The sequence below is a fragment of the Hoplias malabaricus genome, unplaced genomic scaffold (assembly GCF_029633855.1).
Source record: "Hoplias malabaricus isolate fHopMal1 unplaced genomic scaffold, fHopMal1.hap1 scaffold_27, whole genome shotgun sequence".
Classification (NCBI taxonomy): Eukaryota; Metazoa; Chordata; class Actinopteri; order Characiformes; family Erythrinidae; genus Hoplias; species Hoplias malabaricus.
In genome coordinates, this window is record NW_027101186.1 from 80,659 (window position 1) to 105,456 (window position 24,798).

At 40.8% G+C, this 24,798-nt stretch overlaps 1 protein-coding gene across 1 annotated transcript; it reads left to right on the forward strand.

Moving 5' to 3' along the window:
• Nucleotides 1–3,223: 3,223 nt before the first annotated feature.
• Nucleotides 3,224–7,761, forward strand: LOC136685258 (uncharacterized). The gene is made up of 9 exons (XM_066659337.1): nt 3,224–3,417; nt 3,724–3,826; nt 4,276–4,422; nt 4,778–4,908; nt 5,369–5,505; nt 5,690–5,783; nt 6,627–6,801; nt 7,019–7,140; nt 7,532–7,761. Exons 2-8 carry the CDS (start codon nt 3,742–3,744, stop codon nt 7,081–7,083), a joined length of 834 nt encoding a protein of 277 aa, XP_066515434.1. The 5' UTR covers nt 3,224–3,417; nt 3,724–3,741; the 3' UTR covers nt 7,084–7,140; nt 7,532–7,761.
• Nucleotides 7,762–24,798: the final 17,037 nt, after the last annotated feature.

A 24,798-nucleotide genomic window follows, 5' to 3' on the forward strand; every position in this document is an offset into this window, starting at 1 on the left:
AGTAGCCTTAGAGTTAGGGGTCTCTGGTCTGTCCTCATTTCGGCTGGGGGGCTTTTGGTATTTTTTTAATTTTTTCCCAAAAATGTCTCAGTTTGATCCGGAAAGTTTTATCCAAGCCCATCTGCAGACAACGGACTGGATAAAATTAAAGAAGCCTCAGTTGCTCCAGCTTGCTGAATATTATGAGATTGAGGTAGATTCAGAGTTGAATAAAATTAAGATAGTAGATCCTTGCTCAGTCCCTAGGTTTGAGTGACTCCATCATTGAGGCAAGATTGGCTAGGGAACAAGCAGAGAAGGGTAGGCGAGAGAAGGAGAAGGATAGTTTGCGGGAGCTGGAGTTAGCTAAGATTGAGTTGGAGAAGGTTAAACTCTCGCAGATGGAGAGTCAACAACAGCGCAGACATGAGACTCGGTTTGATGTATCCAAATGTCTACATCTAATGCCAAAATTTCAGGAAGACGAGGTAGATGTGTTTTTTGATGCCTTTGAGAATATAGCCACGGAATTAGCTTGGCTGGAGAATTGTTGGACCGTTTTGGTTCAGAGTGTCCTGTAGGGGAAAGCTCGGGAGGCTTATGCAGCTTTGAATTCTGCACACTCCATGGAGTATGACACGGTGAAAACGGCAGTGAAGAATGCCTATGAAGTTGTGCCAGAAACTTACAGGCACAAATTCCGTTCTCTTAGACGTAAGCTAGCGGAAACCTATTTGGATGTAGCTAGGCAGCAGGAGGCAGTGTTTGAACGAAAGCATGTGAAGTTTATACTTTTGCAGATTTAAAACAGCTTGTTCTTATGGAACAGTTTAAAAATAGTCTACCTGTTCTTTAGGAAGTGTACATTCAGGAGCATGGGGCGACTGAAGTTAAAAAGGCTGCTATGATGGCAGATACTTACGAATTTACCCATAAGGAGTCGAGAGTGAAAGAGAGATCAGTGGTTGGAGAAAGGCTAATACAGAGGTTAAATCAGCAGAGACTAAAAGTCATAGGGAAGGGCCATCTGGCTCTAAACCTCATAGTCAACTTCAAAAACCTGTAAATTCTACTCCCTCGGGAGAAATAATCTGCCATTATTGTAGAAAACCTGGCCATATAAAATCAGGTTGTCCAGTTCTGCAGAAGTGCAGACGTGGGTCTTATACTGACTCTTCAAAATCTGTGGCATTGGTAGTTGGTTCAGAGAGGACTATTAGTTGTGTGGATCCTGAGTCTGAAATAACCCCCTCTCTGTATGATGGGTTTGTCTCCTGCTGTACAGTGTCCATTGGTTCTGGGGAGCCAGAAACCAAAATTAAAATTTTCAGGGACACTGGTGCAGTTCAGTCCTTGTTGTTACAAGGGGTTCGTGATTAGCCAGTTTCAATGACTCTTCAGTGTTGCTTCAGGGTGTGGGAAGTTTGTTTGGTGCCATGCCATTGCATAAAGTGTACCTAACCTCTAACTTGGTAAATGGCTATGTTAATGTAGCAGTAGTGCCATCATTACCAGTCCCTGGAGTTTCTATGCTATTGGGGAATGATCTTGCTGGGGTTCAAGTTTCGGTAACCCCTTTAATTAGTCACATGCCATGTGAGGTACCAGAAACAGAGGCTTTGGCCAGGGAGTATCCTGAGGTGTTTTCAACCTGTGTCGTTACCCGTGCCCAGTCTCGCCCCAAGGGGGTGGTTCCACAGAGAGGGCTGGAGGAGGCAGCATTTGAGCTTGGAGATACCTTCTTTGGAAAACTAGGTTAATCAGATGCAGCTCAGTTTAATAGGGAAACCTTAATCAAGGAGCTCAAGGAGGACCCTGAGTTGGCCTCATTGTGTAAGGGGGCTGGTACACGGGAGGAGACAGAGGAGTCGGCAGAGGTCTTCTATATGCATCAGGGAGTGCTTATGCGGAAGTGGAGGCCTCCTTATCATCCTGCTGTTGAAGATTGGAGTGTTGTGGAGCAGATTGTGTTGCTGAAGAGTTTTAGGTTGAAAGTGTTGCGCTTGGCACATGAAGCACCCATGGCAGGGCATGTGGGTATTCGTAAAGCCCAAGAGAGAGTCTTGCGTTATTTTTATTGGCCGAAGATGCATCGAGATGTAATCTCCTACTGTCGGACATGTCATGCTTGTCAGCTAGCCGGTAAGCCAAATCAGAAAGTGCCTTGTGCACCATTGTGTACTCTCCATTTTTGCGAGTGACGATAGATTGTGTTGGACCTTTGCACAAGACAAAAAAGGGTTATAAGTATCTGTTCACAATATTGGATGTGTGTACTAGATTTCCGGAGGCTGTACCCTCGAGAAACATTAAGGCAAGAACTATAATTGAGTGTTTGTTTCAGTTCTTTTCTCGGTGTGGGCTGCCTCGTGAGATTCAATCAGATTGTGGTTCAAACTTTACATCTGGTGTTTTCCAGGAAGTAATGTGTGAGCTAGATATTAAGCAAATTTGTATTCATTAAAGGAGCAGGAACACTCTTGTCTGTGATGTTTCTCTTTTCTCTGAGACCTCCTGTAACAAAATGCACATATGCCATTTGTTCAAAACTGTGATCTTCAAAATAAAATTTGGGCATTTAAACCATCTAACAGTGATTATGGAAAAGCGAAGAACCACTATGTTAGTACACAATAGGTTTCTGAACAGGGGCTCAAGCACTCATGAATAATAATTTACAAATAAACAAATAAGTGCTCATTTATTCTGGTTCATCCTGAGTAAACAGACCTCGGTGTGCATTTACCTCAGATCAGTATCTGGTAATGAGGGACAAACAGGTTTGTACTCACAGTAAAATCTTTAATGCTTTGTTTTAGACAGAACATTACCTCAATATCTGCATTGATTGTCGAAGTTTGCAGGTATTTCATCGTTTTAAAACAGTAAAGTACAAAGAGAATTTGTGTGTGTAAAGTTGTTCACTCTTTAATGTTAAAATCTTTCCTGTCTCTCCGCTGCTGAGCTGCAAGTAGGTGTACGCATGTGTAGTCCAAAATGCCTTGGGCACTGAGTTGTCACTCAAAAACTCATTAGCCAATGGGAAGGTACCCCTGAGAAAACCCGCCCACACGAGAGCTTTTTGCCAAAACTGCTTGCAAAACTCAAGGATCCAGTGTACAAAACTCAGAGAGCTCGTGCACAGAACTCGTGCTGCTTGTGCACAAAACTCAGAGAGCACACGCACACAGCAAAATCTGTAGTGTGACTTGGAGTTAATTTTCCAGTGAAAATTATTTCGAGTTGATGGGTGTTGATTTGGGTGTTGTTTTTACAATTGCGGTGCTAAAAGAGCTCTGGGGGTGGTGCTCTTTAAGCGAGTTGAGTGCATACACTCCTGACTGAGTTATTTCTACATCCGGTTTTAACGACCGCCTTTTCTGGAGCTCTCGGTGACGGTTGAGAAGATCCAGTTTCGGAAATATACAATTTCAACAGGTAAGAACCCAATATATCTACTAAAACATGCCGTTATTCGTTATATAAAATTGTGTTAATATCTATTGTGGTGTGAAGCTTTGTATCACTATATGTGCCGTTAAAATCGAACCTTTTTAACTGCTCCGTATTGGCTAGCGTTTTTCAATTGTAACTGTTTGCTAGCGGCCTGCTAACACTGCCGCTAATCCCCACAGAGCGCGCCTTTTTAAAATAGTTGTTTTTGTTTGTTTTTTTGTAGGTTTTTTAAAGTTATTAAAAACGTTGTCTGTTTGGATGAAGTTAAGTTTTCTCCACTGTGTGCAGGTCCTGTAATATGTCAGTATGTTGCTAAAGGTGAAATACCAAAGTACCAAGAAGTACATTCGATTGCAGGCAGGTTTCACCTATTTGGACTTTATTAGTGAAGGTGAGTAGCTATCTTGTGTAACCCAGGTTTTTATGTGGTATAGTTATTTCAAGATCAGATTTTCTGTACTGTGTATAATTTATTGTAATGTTATTAAAGGCATTCATTAATTTAAGCAAGTTGCTGGTGTCTGTTAAATCGCATTACCAACATTAGTCACTTGTAAGCTTCCTGTTGCAAGCCTGTTGACAGTAAAATACAAGGAAGCACTGAAAGTGAATTTTCCTGCTGTTACTTTGTGATAACAGTTTTCATCTTCCAAATTTTAACTTGCTTCTCTTGGTTATTTAGCATAAGAAATTCCACACTTTTTGTGTCATTTATTTTAGTTTTAAAATTGATGACTGTTGGCACTTTTAGTGCTCTGCTTGCATATAAATGTTAGTTTTGTTTGTATATTCGTACAGTTTTAAACCTGCTTATCTGGTGTCTTGTTGTACATCCTTTAGTCAAAAACAAGTTTGGGATTCCTGATGAAGCTGGACTTTACATTTTTGATGAAACTGACACAGCAGTGGAGGAAGATGTCTTTTCTGAGCTGATAGAGGCCAATCCTGATTTATGCTTCACAGTACGTGACAGTGTTTCAGATGAAGGTAAGTTTTATCTTTTGTAATGAATACACTTTCAGTGGATAACTCAGTGGGTTGGTTTCCCAGACAGGGATTAATCCTAGCCCTGGACTATTGCCTCCTTTCAATTAAAAATCAGAATGCTGTGTAGTCCAGGACTAGGCTTGATCCTGGTCTAGGAAGCCACCCCAACATCCCTTAGCCAGTACAGTTTCAAATATGGTTGTGGGTATGATTGTCCCATGCTTTTATTTATATATATATATATATATATATATATATATATATATATATATATATATATATATATATATATATATTAGATAATTAAGGTTTATCCCTCATCTCCTCTTTCTTTTTAAAGATTTTTCTCCTTTAGATCATTCAACACCATCTTCTCTCACGGATACCCAGTCATCTTTTTCAAGTGACAGTGACTTCCTCAGCCAAAGATACAGAAATAGAACCAGGTCTACCACAGAGGTTACTGAATCAGAAGCTGCAAAAGAGGTATCTGAGCAGTTTACAATTTTGGACTCTGCAAAGCATCAGGATGTTTCAAATTAAATTTGACTATTTTGAGATTTCTAATGGTGAATGACACAGTGAATATGTTAGGAGTGAGGAAAAAGAAAGATCACTTTTCTTACTCTTTTACCCTTAATTTTACCCTACATCTGCAATCACTAGACATTTGTTGTTTGTGTTGGCTTGCAGAATTGTCACTTTCTAACTTGCCAACCATAAACAATAAAAACAAAAATTAGTAAAAACATTAAATATATTTCCTCCCTAATTCACTAAAATGTTGTGATGAATCCTGTTATGAAAGTAAATTTGCTTGCAACAATTCATTGACAGAAGCATAGTGTGACCATATCTTTAGGCTGAATGTGCAAGTTTTGGTATGTTGTCCATATTACAGCCTTAATTTGAAATATACAGTTAACTGTTTTTCTCATGTGAGTAGATGGTAGAGAATGCCTTGCTTAATAAACCTGGAGGTCAGGATGTTCTTGAGGAGTACAAATCAGACAAATCACTGAAGCACCTCACCCGGAGGCAGCTTGTCAACATACTGGCTAGCCATATGACTGAGATGCATGGGTAAGTGTTTTGTGTGTAGGTTTTTTTTTTTTTTTTTTTTTAAGTTAGTTGTAAAAGTTTCAGACTGAGTAGAAATATTTTAAGAATAAATGTAACAATTTTTCAGAACAGATTGGTCAGAACAATTATTGAACCCAATAGTCAATAGAATTATGTATGGTTATATATTGTTTTTGCTCTAAAGGAGGATTCCTTCCCGTAAACAGAAAGAGAACTATGCCCTGGGGATCATTACACTATTTCCGTCACTTAAAGATCCTTTCTCTCCAAAGAGTTATGTAAGTGTTTTCTTTATGTCTTACATTCTAAAAAACACTAGTTTCACAGACTAGAGCTTTTTTAAAGTAACTTTAAAAGAGGGGCAAAATTTCAATAATTTTATGGGATGCCAAGGAACCACAGGCAAGTGAATGCGGTACTTGCCTGTTTTAATATTTATTTTACACCTTCATGACAAGTCACATGAATGAGAATGCACCCAGTGCCAATCAATGTATTGAATTAATGCCATTAAGTCAAAAACTACAAACCTACTAATTGTGACTCTGATTTTCTGGTTCTTTCACTAATTGTTCATCTCTAGCAGCTCCATTTCCATTCATTCACACTTCTGTACCTGCCTTTTGTGTATGATCAATGAGTGATTTTATAAATTTGTAAGAGTAATACAATTTTTTGAGGGAAAATAACTTAACAGGAGCACTTCTACGATGGGGAAAAAGGCACAGGATATTTAGCATGGCGTCTGAAGACAATGTCCAGGAATAGATCTCATCAGCCAGCTAAAGCCATTACAGCACCTCAAGCACAAGGACCAAATCGGCGAAGATCAGCAGCCACAGTGTCTCCGCAGGTTGATGGAGATGCCTGCCGAGAGGCTATATCATTTCTTGTTCACTGTCCTGATGAAGCAAGCGTGTTTCAGAAGATGAAGTTAACCTTTCAACATCGCCAGGACTTAGTGCATGACCCACAGAGGACCACAGATGTCTTAAAAACATTCCCCCGTTTTTTGGATATTAAAGGACTTGTGAGTTACGCATTTCTGTTATTTATGTCCAGTTTTTAATTTGGTTATATAGCAGTTAACACAACTGTTGTGTTTGTGTGTGTTTCTACAGGTGAATCAAGACTTCCTTTTGCTGTTTGGTGCTGAAACAGCCTCCAGGATGCTTGAGAAGTGGGACACGGCTTTCAAGCCGAAGGTTATTGAAGAGGCCAAACGCCTGACTCAGTCAACCGAGCTGCAACAACATCTAAATGCTGCTGAAAAACTAGCACGTAATGATGACACCAGTAAGCTACATGACCATGCTTGGTTTATGATGTGCAATTTTTCATTGTACGAAATGTCTTCTGCATTTAACCTATCTATAACACACACACACTCTCTCTAGGGGGATGTGAACACACAACCAGAGTCGTGGGCAACCATTATATTCAGTTAGCTGGTGCTAGTTCCTTTCTGCCTTCCAAAAAGATATTCATCTATTTCTCTTTTTCTTCTTAATAGACTGGGACAGTGACATGGCGTCTCTGTTGCTCCTTCTTCATCTCTTGCCACCAACAGCTGGATGAAAGAGAATCAAAATAAGTCCTAGTGATGCAGTGGACAAAATGGTGCACTTTCACAAGGTATGTCTCACCTGTTAAATTGTCATGAGAGAATATTTCACACATTAACTCAATAAGAAACAACATGCATAGTCACTTTTTTTACCCAGTGATGTACATTTGCGAAAACAAATGAGCCAATCAAAGTTTTAACATTGTTAACTGTACATCAATCTCTCAACAGCAGGGACTTCTGGTACCCTAGAGTCATGGGCATGCAATAAACAGTTAAAAACTTGTCAGTTCTTCTTCCCACTGTGCTTTTAAGAAGTTAAGATTATTATTCACGCTTTACTGAAACTGCCTGCCAGTTGAGTGATCAAAATGTAGCATGTTGCATTAAGCAGCAAATACCACTATCAGCAAGAAGTTGAAATATCTCTTTAAGGTGTTTGTTTTTTCTGTTTTTCAGTCATGCTGTAGCATAGATGAACACTTGCGAGGAAGAGAGGGTAAACAACCGTATATCCTTGCAGTTGGCCGCACCCAGAAGAGAATTGATACTTTTTACATTGTTGTGGACAAACAGCTCATTCCCTGCCAAGCCAGCAGCTCGTTGGGTGCTTTTGATGAACTGTTTAAATCCCACTATGTGTTCAACCTGTCTTATGATGAGTCGCTGGTGCAGCTCTACACTTTTGTGCAGACAACAGTTTACCTCACTGATGTTACAACAACAGATGAGTCTCCTCGAATTCGTGAGTTACGGGCAAAACTTTTGAACTAAGTTTTAAAAAATGTTTAAGTGTTTCATTTGTCAGGCTGTACATTTGGCCCCCCAGCCCTTGATAACTCATTTAAGTATTGTTCACAGTTTTTATCCTAGCACCAGGTTTAAGTTGATTTGTGCACAAGATTGTTGTAGGCGTCAATTTTCAACATATTCTGGTTTCAAGAAGCATTTAATAAGTGTTCATGAGAGGGATTTTTCTCAGAGTGCTGATGAAGCAAACTCTGAGACATTTCAGGCTAATTTTCAGAGTCTTGAAGATACTGTAGAGGTTGGTAGCATAGGGGTCACACAGAACATAGAAGCTGGATGTTTTAAGGACAATGGACAGTTTCTTTACAAAGAAAATACAAAAAATATCTGCTCTTCAATTGTTGCGAAACTCCAAGGAAGTGGTATGGCAAATAGTGTTGTTTCAACAATTGTTAGTGATTTGGAAGAACCTGCAACAGGACTGCACTCCCAAGTAAAGCATGAAATACTGTCTGTTGTGCCTGTAGATGATCCTGTAAGATCTAGGCTGGAAGAAAATCTTGAGAATTTTGAAAACCCATTTGATAGTTTTAATACTGAATCTAAAAGAACAAAATATTTCAGTGAGAAATGGGGGCTAGTAGAGCCAGTAGAGATAATGTTAGGAGTTCGATTTGATGCAAGGCGAAATAAACATACAGGTACTTATAATCAAGTTCCTGTGAAAGACACCTTTGTGTATATTCCAATTTTGGAAACAATAAAATTCATTTGCCGCAATTCTGATGTTTGTAAACTGCTTGGGGAGCATTGTGTATCAAAAAAAGACGTATATGAAGACTTTTGTGATGGAAGTTATTTTAAGACACATCCATTGTTCTCAAAACAACCAACCTCTTTACAAATTCAGATATTCTATGACGACTTTGAAACCTCTTACCCATTGGGTTCAAAACGTGGTGTTCACAAATTGGGTGCTCTCTATTTTGTCCTCAGAAATCTGCCACCAAAATTTAACTCTGCTGTGATGAACATACATTTGGTTGCACTGTTTCATACAGAAGATGTGAAGAAATATGGATTTGATCCTATTCTGTGTCCTCTGATTAATGACATCAAAACACTAGAGAACAATGGCCTTGATTTACCCTTCTCTAATGAAAAAGTCCATGGCACTATATGTCAGATAACTGGGGATAACTTAGGGATGCACACAATTTTGGGGTTTACAGAGTCTTTTAATGGACGTTATTTCTGTCGGTTGTGTTTTATTGAAAAAGATGATGCCCAGAATGTTTACTGTGAGGATGACCCCAAGATAATCCTACGTGGAAAAGAGCTTTTTGAAATGCATTGTAATAAGTTGCAGTCAGACCCACAGAAGTTACCTGTGTTTGGTTTAAAGCACAATTCCACTCTTAACAGCCTACAGTATTTTCATGTTTGCCAAAATTTCTCTTTGGACATAATGCATGACATTCTTGAAGGGGTGGCACAGTATGAGATGAAATTACTGTTGGAGTATCTTTCTGAAAACTTTTTGTCAAAACTTGATCTGTGTTCTAGAATTTATGCTTTTGACTATGGGTACTTGGAGCGCAAAAATCGTCCTACAAGGATTAACTTGGACAGCAGTGGCAATATAGGTCTCAATTCCATTCAGACACTATGTCTTGTAAGAAAAATTCCTTTGATTTTTGGTGACATTGTGCCAGAAGGAAATTTGAATTGGACATTGCTGCTGGTTTTACTGCAGATAATTAACATCATATTCTCTCCATCTCTTACACAAGGTATGACTGTACATTTAAAGCATTTAATAATGGAGCATCATGACTTGTTCAAGCAGTTGTATCCAGATAGAAATCTAATCCCAAAACACCACTTTATGATACACTACCCAGCTTGTATAAGAAAAATTGGGCCCCTAATTCATATATGGAGCATGAGATTTGAAGCAAAACATAGGGTTTTTAAAAATACTCTTAAAAATTTTAAGAACATAACCAAATCACTTGCAATAAAGCATCAAATGTCCATAGGGTGTTATTGGGAGACATCACCTTTAAACCATATTGAGTATGGGCCCTTGAAATCATTTAATGTGGTCAGGGAAGACAACAGAGAATTGTTGGCCCGAGCATTTCATGCCATTGTTCCACAAGACATCTTTTCTACTAACTGGGTTAAAATCAGTGGGACAGAGTACAAGACAGGACTAATAATTTGCAGTGAAATTGAAAATGAAATGCCTGTCTTTTGCAGAATACAGAAGACCATTTTAGTCAAGTGTTATCTACTTCCTAGTGGACAAGCTGGTGGTTGACCATTTCAGTGAGCATTTTCACGCCTTCAAAGTATTTGAAAGTGATGAGAAAGATGTTATCAAAGCAGACAGTCTTGTAATTTATAAGCCATTTGACTTACAAAATGCTTATGGTGGAGATGAGAGCCTATATGTTGTACCTTTATTTTCTTTGTAACTGCACATGTTATAGCCAATCCACATGGTGCTTGGATAATTTTCTGAATAAAGAGTTCAGTTCAATGGCAGTTTAAGTGATTGTGTGTTTTTTAAAATATACTTTTTCAGTTAATGTTTTTGTAGTCATGCATGTGTCGAGAATACTTTACAGATTTAGTGCAAAAATTCATGGTGGGGGTGCAATGCATAAGCACCATCACATGTCACAAAACTGCACTGAATAACACAGTTCTCATAGTTAATAAGAATAATTTATTATCACAAAACAACACAGTGTCAAAAATAAACATTCATAGTGAAAAGGAGTAACACATTTTGGTGTTAAAAATACACATTCCAGTGTTAAAAAAACAACAATGACTGTAAAATTTTAACACTATTAAAGAGTTAAAAAATTAACACAACTCAAAGTGTAATTTTAACTCAGAACTGGTGAGAATTATATAAACACTGGGATAGTGTTAATTTTAACACTATGAGTGTTAATTTAACACCGAAGATTTTGCAGTGCAGAACTCAGAACTCACACACTAAAGCCATGGAGCGTTTCATATTTGGCACAAATCTGATTCCATAATCCTTGGAATCCTGAAGGTTCCAAAAAGCTGTGCAAGCCTATTCTATACTTCACTCAGCACATGGAGCATTTACAAAAGAGGCGTGAGCCTAATCTTTATTTTTTTTTAGCACATCTGTAACATTCCAAAATGCTGCGAGAGCCAATTCTTAATTCTCGTAGCAACCGGAGCGTTAAAAAGGGTGGCGTGAGCCTACTGTTTATTTTTAGCGCATCCTGAAGATTCCAAAAAGCTGCAAAACCTGTTCTTAATTCTTGTAGAAACCGGAGCGTTCCAAATGATGACGTGAGCATGCTGTTTATTTTTAGCATGTGCTGAAGGTTCCAAAAAGCTGCACGAGACTATTCTCAATTCTCGTAGCAACCGGAGCGATCCAAGTGGTGACGCAAGCTTGTTTATTTTTAGCGAATCCTGTATGGAACCTGATTGGTGCCAAAAAGAATCGCACAAAAAAAAATTAACATCAAACGTAAAACTTAAAGGTTACCCTCTACTCATGTGTTTACCTAGCTTGACTGGAAATAGGAATCCCATCTTGATATATACAGTTATACATTTTATGGACTAGAAGAGGTCTCCATATCTCAGCTTTGGGATATGGTAGAGCGAAAATAACCACACCACTGTCTTTGTCAGGACTTCCCTGACACACGGTGTGGGTTTGGAGATCTGAGGAGGTCACAGTTTTCACCCCAAAAAAAAAATAATAAAGGGTACCCCTTTGTGTTTTTTTTTTTATACTAAATTTTTGACCGTCTCAGACTTCTACCTCTACCTTGCTAGATGTTTTTTTTTTTTTTTTAGCGCATCCGGAATCTTTCAAAATGTTGCGCAAGCCTATTCTTAATTCTCAAAGCATCCGCAGCATTCCAAATGGTGACGCAAACTTGTTGATTATTTTTAGTGAATCCTGTATGGAATCTGATTTGTGCCAAAAAGAATGCACAAAAAAAATTCATCTCAAATGTAAAACTTATAACTTGCAAACAAAAAATCCAGCTCTGACATTTGTGCTCCATGACTTTGTGCGTGAGCGCTGAGTTCAGCGCATGCTCTCTGAGTTTTGTGCGCCAGCTGCACGAGTTCTGTGCGTGCTCTTTGAGTTTTGTACGCCTTGTTCCTGAGTAACTGTAAACTGCTTATGCATGCAAATTCATTAACTACAGAACTTCAAATGTAAAAGATTATGAGGTTATAGTACAAACGATTATGCTACAACTGATGCTAAAGATCTCATCTAAATAACTTAAATTAACCTCCTATTTGCTTTTCTCCCTGCCCACCATTTTTCACTGCCCTACTCATTTTTTTTTACTACAGTCCATCTTTACATAATTACATAAAGAAAATGAATTAGTTCATGTTCATAGTTAATTTTGAAAAAAATGTACTAACTTCACAGCTCCAAAAATAAACTACTTCACGTGCTTTTGTTTATTTTTTTCTCTCAGTAAATAAGCTTCTATAGCTTTCATATAACCTTCTGCAACCCATTAATCACCAGCCAAAACTCACTGCTACTCACTAACAAAAAATGAGTGTATGTGAAATTATATATTCAAAATATTACTTTACACCAAAAAACCAGCACTGAGATTGAGAATGTATTTTAACCCACGTAGCTACTACTTTATGTCTTCTTAATGTGTTTAAGCAGTTTTATTTCTTATTTTATTTCTTATACTGAGGGAAGCGGTTCTGTGACATAAAAAATGCTCACATCGTCTTGTAAAATTCGCCATCAAACCACATAATTACTCAAATTAAAATACTCATGTATGAGCGATTGTCATGTCATTTAAATGTTTTCTATGTCAGAGGGGAAAAAAGAGCTAGCTAGAGTTAAACAGGTTAGCTAAAGTTTGTCATTTGGAAAAAAAACAAACAAACAAACAAAAAAAACGGTTCAATATTACGTATGTACCATATAGCAGTTGATAGAATAACGTACATAACATTAACGATGTTGACTACATTTGGGCGATACCAAAATACATATGTATCCAAAAATAGAAGGTTAAATTGACATATTTATGGGATGAAGCTGTTCCCTGAGGCTGGTGAGAGCTGCTCGCGTGCCGCGGTCACTGAAAAGAGTGCGTAGCTTCATCGTCTTCTTCTTCTGTGTTTTTACATCAGTTCTCTTCTGCCACCTTCCGGTTTCTCACTCAGAGTTCATTCATTTTAGAGCTGTCGTTCCAGTCCAGTCGTCTTCACTTAAACTTAAATAACAATCTCCTCCCTTCAGCATGACACTGAATGTTTCCATATGTGTTTAATAAAATTCTCTGATCAGTGTAGTGTGCTAACTGCAATCCCAGTAAACATTTAGCCGTTGATTCAATGTTGAAATAATGTACTTGACTGTGGTCTAATCAACGTTTTTTTAAGGTTGAAAATGAAAATGAAACACTGACGTTGAAAAGACGACTAACTAAGTCACATTAAAGACGTCCTTTTAAAGCCGTTATTTCAATGTGGAAATCACGTACATAAATGTCATCCAATAAACTCTGGATTAAAGTTGAAAAGACATCCAAACATCAACTTTATTTGTATAGCGCCTTTTACAACTGACGTTGTCACAAAGCAGCTTCACAGTTTCAGAACAGAACATTTAAAACAAAGCCCAATGCGAGCAAGCGGAAGGCGACACTGCCAAGGAAAAACTCCCTCAAGGCTGGAGGAAGAAACCTTGGGAGGAACCAAGACTCACAAAGGAGACCCATCCTCCTCTGATCAAACTATAGATTGAATTTTAAATGATCACCAATGAATTGTCATTATGCTACATAATAATAATAATAATGATAATAATCATAATAGTGACATCAATCTTGGGGCATAATAATAGTGCATCAGATTTGGAAGAATCAGTCAATGTTGCTAATCTGAGTCCATTTCTACTTCAGTGTAGTTGATCATGGTGAGTGGTCAGAGGCTGGCAGCAGTAGATGGAGGTGAGCAGCTGGTCTGGTCTGGTCTGGGCCGCAGGAGAATCCAGCAAACAATCTTCCATCAGTGGGCCACCATTTTCTCAGAAAACAGTAAAGGGAAGCGGTTAGTTTAGTTGAGTGCAGCAGAGAAAAAGAGCATGTGACGGATCTGACTGTAACAGACTGGGAGGAGGGAAACCAGAAGGAGCTCAGGCAAGGACGTCTTTCAGCTCCAAAAAAGAGAAATTGTGAGCACATCATCCGCGTTTACCCTGATTCCCCATGTCCATGAGTTCCTGAAATGACAACCTTAAACTAGACAGAGGTTAGTTGCCAAAGGCTAAACTGAACAAGTGTGTTTTGAGCCTAGACTTAAACATAGTGACTGTGTCTGCGTCCCGGACACTAGCTGGAAGATTGTTCCAGAGCCGAGGGGCTTTGTAGGAGAAAGAGTTTACTCAAGTTTCTGCTGGAGCATTCTGATAAAAGTGCATTGCAATAATCTAATCTTGATGTAATAAAAGCGTGAACAAATTTTTCTGCATCTGGGTGGGATAAGGAATTTCTTAACTTAGCGAGGTTCCGAAGATGTAGGAAAGCTGTTTTTGTAATTTTACCTATATGCTGATCATGATGATAGATCTGAATCAATTATGGCACCCAGATTTTTAGCTGATGAGCTAGGGAGAACAGGGAAGTCAAAATTATGTATTAAGTCTGATACCTTATTTATAACAGGTTTTGGACCTAGAAGGAGAACCTCGGTTTTGTCGCTGTTTAGCAGAAGGAAATTGTATGACATCCAATGCTTCACTTCTTTAACACAGTCCTCCATTTTCTTTAGTGTAGGTTTGTCATCTGGTTTGGCTGATATGTATAACTGTGTGTCATCTGTGTAACTGTGGAAGGTAATGCCATGCCTGCTAATAACTCTGCCCAGTGGCAGCATTTATAATATGAATAGTAAAGGTCCTAGAATGGAGCCTTGGGAAATTCCAGATCTCATTTTTTTCTTACAAAGAAGAAACATTATTTACTTTTACAAACTGGTAGCGATCCTTGAGATAAGACTTAAACCATGATAGGGCCGTTCCTGTTATTCCAACCATGTTTTTTAATCTTTCTAGCAGAATAGTATGATCACTTGTATCAAAAGCTGCACTGAGGTCGAGTAGAACTAGCATGGATACGCAGCCTCGATCAGAGGTGAGAAGAAGGTTGTTTGCTATCTTAACTAAAGCCGTTTCGGTGCTATGGTGTGGCCTAAAACCAGATTGAAATTTTTTATATATGTTATTCTTATGCAAGTATGAGGGAAGTTGTTGGACCACAACTTTTTCTAAGATCTTAAATATGAAGAGAAGGTCTGTAATTGGATAGTACACTAGGATCAAGATTCGGTTTCTTGATCAGGGGTTTAATAACTGCTAGTTTAAATGCTTTGTGTACGTGATCACATACAGTATAAGGGACGAATTTATGATTGTTAAAAGGGGATTGATTATGACTGGTAATACTTCTTTAAATAGTTTTGTTGGTATTGCATCAAGTGTGCAGGTCATACAAACAGGTCAATCCAATTCTAGCTGTGGTAGTGGGTCAAAGTCCTCTAGTCGTCCTTCTCTGTTTTGTTCTATATCATCCACACCAGATGACAGACAGGCTGGATTTAGTATATTGTTTGTCTAATATGTTCAATCTTATTGTTAAAAAAGTCCATAAAAGCATTGCTGGTGTGAACAGCTGGGATCTGTGTATCAGTAGCTGCCCGATTGTTTGTAAGTTTAGAGATTACATTAAAGAGTGCTCTAGGATTGTCTTTATTATTTTCAATCAGTGAGGCCAGATGTGCTGAACGTGCATTGACGAGCGCCCTTCTAAATTCGATAAGGCTGTTTTTCCAGGCACAGTGAAATACTTCCAGTTTAGTCGACCGCCATTTCCGCTCTAATTTCCTTACGGTTTGTTTTAAGGTGAGTGTTTCTTCATTATACCAGGGAGCGAGTTTTTTCTGTCGTAGCTTTTTACGCTTAAGTGGTGCTACACTATCTAAAGTTGATCAAAGTGTGTTATCTAAGTAGTCCATTAGTCTGTCCAGCTCCAGTGGGTCCGCTGGACTACTGACTGAGGTCAATAAATCAGTGATGTTTTCAGTAAATTTAGGGGAAGTAGATGGGGTTAGTGAGCGCTTTATATAGTAATGTGGGCATGTACATTTTTTTTTATATCTAAACTATTCATACGAAATTATGTAGTGGTCTGAGACTGTGGAAGACTGCGGGAGAATATTTAAGTTTTTTATGTTCGTGCCCAGGGTCAAAACCAAGTCTAGTGTGTGATTACAATAATGAGTAGGACCTGATACATTTTGTGTGAAACCAACAGTATCTATGATTTATGTGAATGTTCTTTTTTAGGGGATCATCACTTTTCTCAAAATGAATGTTAAAGTCTCCTACAATTATTAACGTATCACAGGACACTGCTAAATTAGCAGCTAGTTCACCAAATTCTTTTATAAATTCTGAATATGGCCCTGGTGGTCTATAAATGTTTAATAAGGAGATTGTGTTCTTATTTGTGGCGGGGTTAATTATGTTAATGTACATAATTTCAAAGGAAGTAAAGTTGTAACCATGTTTTTGGTTAATAATTAAATTATTTTTGTAAATTATACATAATCCACCCCCTTTGCCCGTCAGTCTGGGGCTGTGTACATATTTATAGCCTGTAGGAGTGGCTTGATTTAGTGCTAAATATTCATCATTTCAGACTGACAGACAGTCTTGATACTGTAACAAATGTTTATATTCCTTAGAGCAAGCTTTGTACATACACCCTTACTATGGGCAAACAAATGGCCATTATCTGTAAGTGTATCCTTAAAATCACTTACCTGTTCGCTGTGTAATCTACTTGCCTGGTTTGTGCTGGTGGGTGGGGTTAGTCAAGTCTGGCGCAGACGTCGGACATCCCATTCCCAATGTATTTTAATTGAATGCAATAGATTGGAAGTGGGACGTCGGACACGGAACTGACTGATCCCATTCCCAATGTATTTGAATTGAATGCAATAGATTGGAAGTGGGACGTCGGACCCGGAAGTGACCGATCCCACTCCCAATGTATTTGAATTGAATGCAATAGATTGGAAGTGGGACGGCAGACTCGGAAGTGACCGATCCCACTCCCAATGTATTTGAATTGAATGCAATAGATTGGAAGTGGGACGTCGGACTCAGAACTGACCGATCCGACTCCCAATGTATTTTAATTGAATGCAATAGATTGGAAGTGGGACGTCAGACTCGGAACTGACCGATCCCACTCCCAATATATTTGACTTGAAGTTAGGCTTACACAACTTCACAGGCTGTCTCGTGGGGTGTGCACAATAAACATATTAACATTTGGGGTCATTCGGACCCTTTTAAGGGGTGTCCAAAACCCATGAATGAAATTTGAATGGGAATAAATTGGGAGTGGGATGTCCAGAAACTGAGCTTGGGGGGGTCTACCGACTTCACGGCGTCGAGTACTGAATCATCTGAGTCCCCCAAACAACATATCAGAAGATGGGGTCACTGGGATCTTGCGTAGTATGTTATGTTCAGCAAATTTATTCATGAAAAATGTTTTCCTTTGTTTGCCCACTTCCAATCTATTCTAACCAAGTCAAATAAATTGCAAGTGGGATCTTACTTCCAATCTATTCCAGTCAAATCAAATAAACTGGAAGTGGGATCCCACTTCCAATTTATTTTACTATTTGGAATTTGGAAATCTTTGATTTTGGGGCCAGAACTGAGGCCTATATTGACAAATTGGGACCCAATCTCACTATCTCACTTCCAATTTATTCCAGTCAAATCAAATAGAATGGAAGTGGGATCCCACTTCCAATCTATTCTAACCAAGTCAAATTGGGACCAATTTTGGACCCAATCTCACTATCCCATTTCCAATTGATTTCATTCAAGTCAAATAAATTGGAAGTGGGATCCCATGGAACATGTACATGACTTGGCTGAAATAAATTGGAAGTGGGATCCCATGAAACACATACATGACTTGGCTGACTCAGCCAAGTCAAATAAACTGGAAATGGGATACCACTTCCAATATATTCCAATATAGTAAAATAAATTGGAAGTGGGATCCAATTTCGAAAACTTTGACTTTGGGGCCAAAATTGGGGCCTATATTGACAAATTGGGACCCAATCTCACTATCCCACTTCAAATTTATTCCTGTCATTGAATAGAATGAGAATCTCTGAGCGTTTTGTGGGTGCTGCGAGCTCTCTCTGAGTGTTTTGTGCTAACTGCGATCTCTCTCTGAGTGTTTTGTGCGCGCTGCGCACTCTGGCTGAGAGTTTTTTTTGTGAGCTTTGCGATCTCTCGCTGAGTGTTTTGTGCAAACTGCGCGCTCTCGCTGAGTGTTTTGTGCGCGCTGCACGCTCTCGCTGAGTATATTGTGCCTGCTGCGAGATCTCTGAGGCTTTTCTTGCGAGCTTTGCGATCTCTTTGAGTGTTTTGTGCATGCTGCGAGATCTGTCTGAGGTTTTTTTTGTGAGCTTTGCGATGTCTCTGTGTGTTTTGTGTGCGCTGCGCGATCTCTCTGAGGCTTTTCTTGCGAGCTTTGCGATCTCTCTGAGTGTTTTGTGCATGCTGCGCCATCTCTCTGATGTTTTTTTTGTGAGCTTTGCGATCTCTCTGTGTGTTTTGTGCATGCTGCGCGATCTGTCTGAGGTTTTTTTTGTGAGCTTTGCGATCTCTCTGAGGGTTTTGTGCATGCTGCGCGATCTGTCTGAGGTTTTTTTTTGCGAGCTTTGCGATCTCTCTGAATGTATTGTGCGTGCTGCGCGATCTGTCTGAGGTTTTTTTTTGCGAGCTTTGCCATCTCTCTGAGGCTTTTCTTGCGAGCTTTGCGATCTCTGTGTGTTTTGTGCGTGCTACGCGATCTGTCTGAGTTTTTTTTTGTGAGCTTTGCGATCTCTCTGTGTGTTTTGTGCATGCTGCGTGATCTGTCTGAGGTTTTTTTTTGTGAGCTTTGCGATCTCTGTGTGTTTTGTGCATGCTGCGCCATCTCTCTGATGTTTTTTTTGTGAGCTTTGCGATCTCTCTGTGTGTTTTGTGCATGCTGCGCGATCTGTCTGAGGTTTTTTTTGTGAGCTTTGCGATCTCTCTGAGGGTTTTGTGCATGCTGCGCGATCTGTCTGAGGTTTTTTTTTGCGAGCTTTGCGATCTCTCTGAATGTATTGTGCGTGCTGCGCGATCTGTCTGAGGTTTTTTTTGCGAGCTTTGCGATCTCTCTGAGTGTTTTGTGCGTGCTGCGCGATCTGTCTGAGGTTTTTTTTTGTGAGCTTTGCGATCTCTGAGTATCTTGTGCGTGCTGCGCGCTCTCTCTCAGTTTTTTTTTGTGAGCTTTGCGATCTCTCTGTGGGTTTTGTGCATGCTGCGCGATCTCTCTGAGGTTTTTCTTGCAAGCTTTGCGATCTCTCTGAGGTTTTTTTGTGAGCTTTGCGATCTTTCTGAGGCTTTTCTTGTGAGCTTTGCGATCTCTCTGTGTGTTTTGTGCATGCTGCGCGATCTGTCTGAGGTTTTTCTTGCGAGCTTTGCGATCTCTCTGAGGTTTTTTTGTGAGCTTTGCGATCTCTCTGAGTGTTTTGTGCGGGCTGCGCGCTCTCTCTGAGGTTTTTTTGTGAGCTTTGCGATCTCTCTGAGGCTTTTCTTGTGAGCTTTGCAATCTCTCTGTGTGTTTTGTGCGTGCTGTTCGATCTCTCTGAGGCTTTTCTTGTGAGCTTTGCGATCTCTCTGAGTGTTTTGTGCGTGCTGCGCCATCTCTCTGATGTTTTTTTGTGAGCTTTGCGATCTCTGTGTTTTTTTGCGAGCTTTGCGATCTCTCTGTGTGTTTTGTGCGCTGCGCGATCTCTCTGAGGCGTTTCTTGCGAGCTTTGCGATCTCTCTGAGGTTCTTTTGCGAGCTTTGCGATCTCTCTGTGTGTTTTGTGCGTGCTGCGCGATCTCTCTGAGGCTTTTTTTTGTGAGCTTTGCGATCTCTCTGAATGTATTGTGCATGCTGCGTGATCTGTCTGAGGTTTTTTTTGTGAGCTTTGCGATCTCTGTGTGTTTTGTGCATGCTGCGCCATCTCTCTGATGTTTTTTTTGTGAGCTTTGTGATCTCTCTGTGTGTTTTGTGCGTGCTGCGCGATCTGTCTGAGGTTTTTTTTGTGAGCTTTGCGATCTCTCTGTGTTTTGTACGTGCTGCGAGATCTCTCTGAGGCTTTTCTTGCGAGATTTGCGATCTCTCTGTGTGTTTTGTGCATGCTGCGCGATCTGTCTGAGGTTTTTTTTTGTGAGCTTTGCGATCTCTCTGTGTGTTTTGTGCATGCTGCTCGATCTGTCTGAGTTTTTTTTGTGAGCTTTGCGATCTCTCTGGAGGTTTTGTGCATGCTGCGCGATTTGTCTGAGGTTTTTTTTGCGAGCTTTGCGATCTCTCTGAGTGTTTTGTGCGTGCTGCGCGATCTGTCTGAGGTTTTTTTTGCGAGCTTTGCGATCTCTCTGAGTGTTTTGTGCGTGCTGCGCGATCTGTCTGAGGTTTTTTTTTGTGAGCTTTGCGATCTCTGAGTATCTTGTGCGTGCTGCGCGCTCTCTCTGAGTTTTTTTTGTGAGCTTGGCGATCTCTCTGTGGGTTTTGTGCATGCTGCGCGATCTCTCTGAGGTTTTTCTTGCGAGCTTTGCGATCTGTCTGAGGTTTTTTTGTGAGCTTTGCGATCTCTCTGAGTGTTTTGTGCGTGCTGCGCGATCTGTCTGAGGTTTTTTTTGCGAGCTTTGCGATCTCTTTGAGTGTTTTGTGCATGCTGCGAGATCTGTCTGAGGTTTTTTTTGTGAGCTTTGCGATGTCTCTGTGTGTTTTGTGTGCGCTGCGCGATCTCTCTGAGGTTTTTCTTGCGTGCTTTGCGATCTCTCTGAGGTTTTTTTGTGAGCTTTGCGATCTCTCTGAGGCTTTTCTTGCGAGCTTTGCGATCTCTCTGAGTGTTTTGTGCATGCTGCGCGCTCTCTCTGAGGTTTTTTTGTGAGCTTTGCCATCTCTCTGAGTTTTTTTGTGAGCTTTGCGATCTCTCTGTGTGTTTTGTGCATGCTGCGCGATCTGTCTGAGGTTTTTCTTGCGAGCTTTGCGATCTCTCTGAGGTTTTTCTTGCGAGCTTTGCGATCTCTCTGAGGTTTTTTTGTGAGCTTTGCGATCTCTCTGAGGCTTTTCTTGTGAGCTTTGCAATCTCTCTGTGTGTTTTGTGCGTGCTGCGCCATCTCTCTGATGTTTTTTTTTTTGTGAGCTTTGCGATCTCTCTGAGTGTTTTGTGCGTGCTGCGCCATCTCTCTGATGTTTTTTTTTTTGTGAGCTTTGCAATCTCTCTGTGTGTTTTGTGCATGCTGCGCCATCTCTCTGATGTTTTTTTTGTGAGCTTTGTGATCTCTCTGTGTGTTTTGTGCGTGCTGCGCGATCTGTCTGAGGTTTTTTTTGTGAGCTTTGCGATCTCTCTGTGTGTTTTGTGCGTGCTGCGAGATCTCTCTGAGGTTTTCTTGTGAGCTTTGCGATCTCTCTGAGTGTTTTGTGCGTGCTGCGCCATCTCTCTGATGTTTTTTTTTTGTGAGCTTTGCGATCTCTCTGAGTGTTTTTTGCGTGATGTTCGATCTCTCTGAGGTTTTTTTTGTGAGCTTTGCGATCTCTCTGTGTGTTTTGTGCATGCTGCTCGATCTGTCTGAGGTTTTTTTTGCGAGCTTTGCGATCTCTCTGAGTATCTTGTGCGTGCTGCGCGCTCTCTCTGAGTTTTTTTTGTGAGCTTTGCGATCTCTCTGTGGGTTTTGTGCATGCTGCGCGATCTCTCTGAGGTTTTTCTTGCGAGCTTTGCGATCTCTCTGAGGTTTTTTTGTGAGCTTTGCGATCTCTCTGAGGCTTTTCTTGTGAGCTTTGCGATCTCTCTGTGTGTTTTGTGCATGCTGCGCGATCTGTCTGAGGTTTTTCTTGCGAGCTTTGCGATCTCTCTGAGGTTTTTCTTGCGAGCTTTGCGATCTCTCTGAGGTTTTTTTGTGAGCTTTGCGATCTCTCTGAGTGTTTTGTGCGGGCTGCGCGCTCTCTCTGAGGTTTTTTTGTGAGCTTTGCGATCTCTCTGTGTGTTTTGTGCGTGCTGCGCCATCTCTCTGATGTTTTTTTTTGTGAGCTTTGCGATCTCTCTGTGTGTTTTGTGCATGCTGCGCGATCTGTCTGAGGTTTTTTTTGTGAGCTTTGCGATCTCTCTGAGTGTTTTGTGCGTGCTGCGATCTGTCTGAGGTTTTTTTTTGTGAGCTTTGCGATCTCTGTGTGTTTTGTGCATGCTGCGCCATCTCTCTGATGTTTTTTTTTGTGAGCTTTGCGATCTCTCTGTGTGTTTTGTGCATGCTGCGCGATCTGTCTGAGGTTTTTTTTGTGAGCTTTGCGATCTCTCTGAGGGTTTTGTGCATGCTGCGCGATCTGTCTGAGGTTTTTTTTGCGAGCTTTGCGATCTCTCTGAGTGTTTTGTGCGTGCTGCGCGATCTGTCTGAGGTTTTTTTTTGTGAGCTTTGCGATCTCTGAGTATCTTGTGCGTGCTGCGCGCTCTCTCTGAGTTTTTTTTGTGAGCTTTGCGATCTCTGAGTATCTTGTGCGTGCTGCGCGCTCTCTCTGAGTTTTTTTTGTGAGCTTTGCGATCTCTCTGTGGGTTTTGTGCATGCTGCGCGATCTCTCTGAGGTTTTTTTGTGAGCTTTGCGATCTCTCTGAGGCTTTTCTTGTGAGCTTTGCGATCTCTCTGTGTGTTTTGTGCATGCTGCGCGATCTGTCTGAGGTTTTTCTTGCGAGCTTTGCGATCTCTCTGAGGTTTTTCTTGCGAGCTTTGCGATCTCTCTGAGGTTTTTTTGTGAGCTTTGCGATCTCTCTGAGGCTTTTCTTGTGAGCTTTGCAATCTCTCTGTGTGTTTTGTGCGTGCTGCGCCATCTCTCTGATGTTTTTTTTTTTGTGAGCTTTGCGATCTCTCTGAGTGTTTTGTGCGTGCTGCGCCATCTCTCTGATGTTTTTTTTTTTGTGAGCTTTGCAATCTCTCTGTGTGTTTTGTGCATGCTGCGCCATCTCTCTGATGTTTTTTTTGTGAGCTTTGTGATCTCTCTGTGTGTTTTGTGCGTGCTGCGAGATCTCTCTGAGGTTTTCTTGTGAGCTTTGCGATCTCTCTGAGTGTTTTGTGCGTGCTGCGCCATCTCTCTGATGTTTTTTTTTTGTGAGCTTTGCGATCTCTCTGAGTGTTTTTTGCGTGATGTTCGATCTCTCTGAGGCTTTTCTTGCGAGCTTTGCGATCTCTCTGAGTGTTTTGTGGGTGCTGCGCGATCTGTCTGAGGTTTTTTTGTGAGCTTTGCGATCTCTCTGAGTGTTTTTTTGCGAGCTTTGCGATCTCTCTGTGTGTTTTGTGCGTGCTGCGCGATCTCTCTGAGGCGTTTCTTGCGAGCTTTGCGATCTCTCTGTGTTTTGTGCATGCTGCGCGATCTGTCTGAGGTTTTTTTTGTGAGCTTTGCGATCTCTCTGAGTGTTTTGTGCGTGCTGCGATCTGTCTGAGGTTTTTTTTTGTGAGCTTTGCGATCTCTGTGTGTTTTGTGCATGCTGCGCGATCTGTCTGAGGTTTTTTTTGTGAGCTTTGCGATCTCTCTGAGGGTTTTGTGCATGCTGCGCGATCTGTCTGAGGTTTTTTTTGCGAGCTTTGCGATCTCTCTGAGTGTTTTGTGCGTGCTGCGCGATCTGTCTGAGGTTTTTTTTTGTGAGCTTTGCGATCTCTGAGTATCTTGTGCGTGCTGCGCGCTCTCTCTGAGTTTTTTTTGTGAGCTTTGCGATCTCTCTGTGGGTTTTGTGCATGCTGCGCGATCTCTCTGAGGTTTTTTTGTGAGCTTTGCGATCTCTCTGAGGCTTTTCTTGTGAGCTTTGCGATCTCTCTGTGTGTTTTGTGCATGCTGCGCGATCTGTCTGAGGTTTTTCTTGCGAGCTTTGCGATCTCTCTGAGGTTTTTCTTGCGAGCTTTGCGATCTCTCTGAGGTTTTTTTGTGAGCTTTGCGATCTCTCTGAGGCTTTTCTTGTGAGCTTTGCAATCTCTCTGTGTGTTTTGTGCGTGCTGCGCCATCTCTCTGATGTTTTTTTTTTGTGAGCTTTGCGATCTCTCTGTGTTTTGTGCATGCTGCGCCATCTCTCTGATGTTTTTTTTGTGAGCTTTGTGATCTCTCTGAGTGTTTTGTGCGTGCTGCGCGATCTGTCTGAGGTTTTTTTTGTGAGCTTTGCGATCTCTCTGAGTGTTTTTTGCGTGATGTTCGATCTCTCTGAGGCTTTTCTTGCGAGCTTTGCGATCTCTCTGAGTGTTTTGTGGGTGCTGCGCGATCTGTCTGAGGTTTTTTTGTGAGCTTTGCGATCTCTCTGAGTGTTTTTTTGCGAGCTTTGCGATCTCTCTGTGTGTTCTGTGCGTGCTGCGCGATCTCTCTGAGGCGTTTCTTGCGAGGTTTGCGATCTCTCTGTGTTTTGTGCATGCTGCGCGATCTGTCTGAGGTTTTTTTTTGTGAGCTTTGCGATCTCTCTGAGGGTTTTGTGCATGCTGCGCGATTTGTCTGAGGTTTTTTTTGCGAGCTTTGCGATCTCTCTGTGTGTTTTGTGCATGCTGCGCGATCTGTCTGAGGTTTTTCTTGCGAGCTTTGCGATCTCTCTGAGGTTTTTCTTGCGAGCTTTGCGATCTCTCTGAGGTTTTTTTGTGAGCTTTGCGATCTCTCTGAGTGTTTTGTGCGGGCTGCGCAATCTCTCTGAGGTTTTTTTGTGAGCTTTGCGATCTCTCTGTGTGTTTTGTGCGTGCTGCTCGATCTCTCTGAGGCTTTTCTTGCGAGCTTTGCTATCTCTCTGAGTGTTTTATGGGTGCTGCGCGATCTGTCTGAGGTTTTTTTG

Bases quoted from the DNA above. Each gene is read 5' to 3' on its own strand.
- LOC136685258 (XM_066659337.1), top strand. From the start codon at position 3,742: ATGTTGCTAAAGGTGAAATACCAAAGTACCAAGAAGTACATTCGATTG. The intron at 5,506-5,689 runs GTAAGTGTTTTG...TTTGCTCTAAAG, and splicing joins CATATGACTGAGATGCATGG to GAGGATTCCTTCCCGTAAAC. The intron at 5,784-6,626 runs GTAAGTGTTTTC...GTGTTTCTACAG, and splicing joins CTTTCTCTCCAAAGAGTTAT to GTGAATCAAGACTTCCTTTT.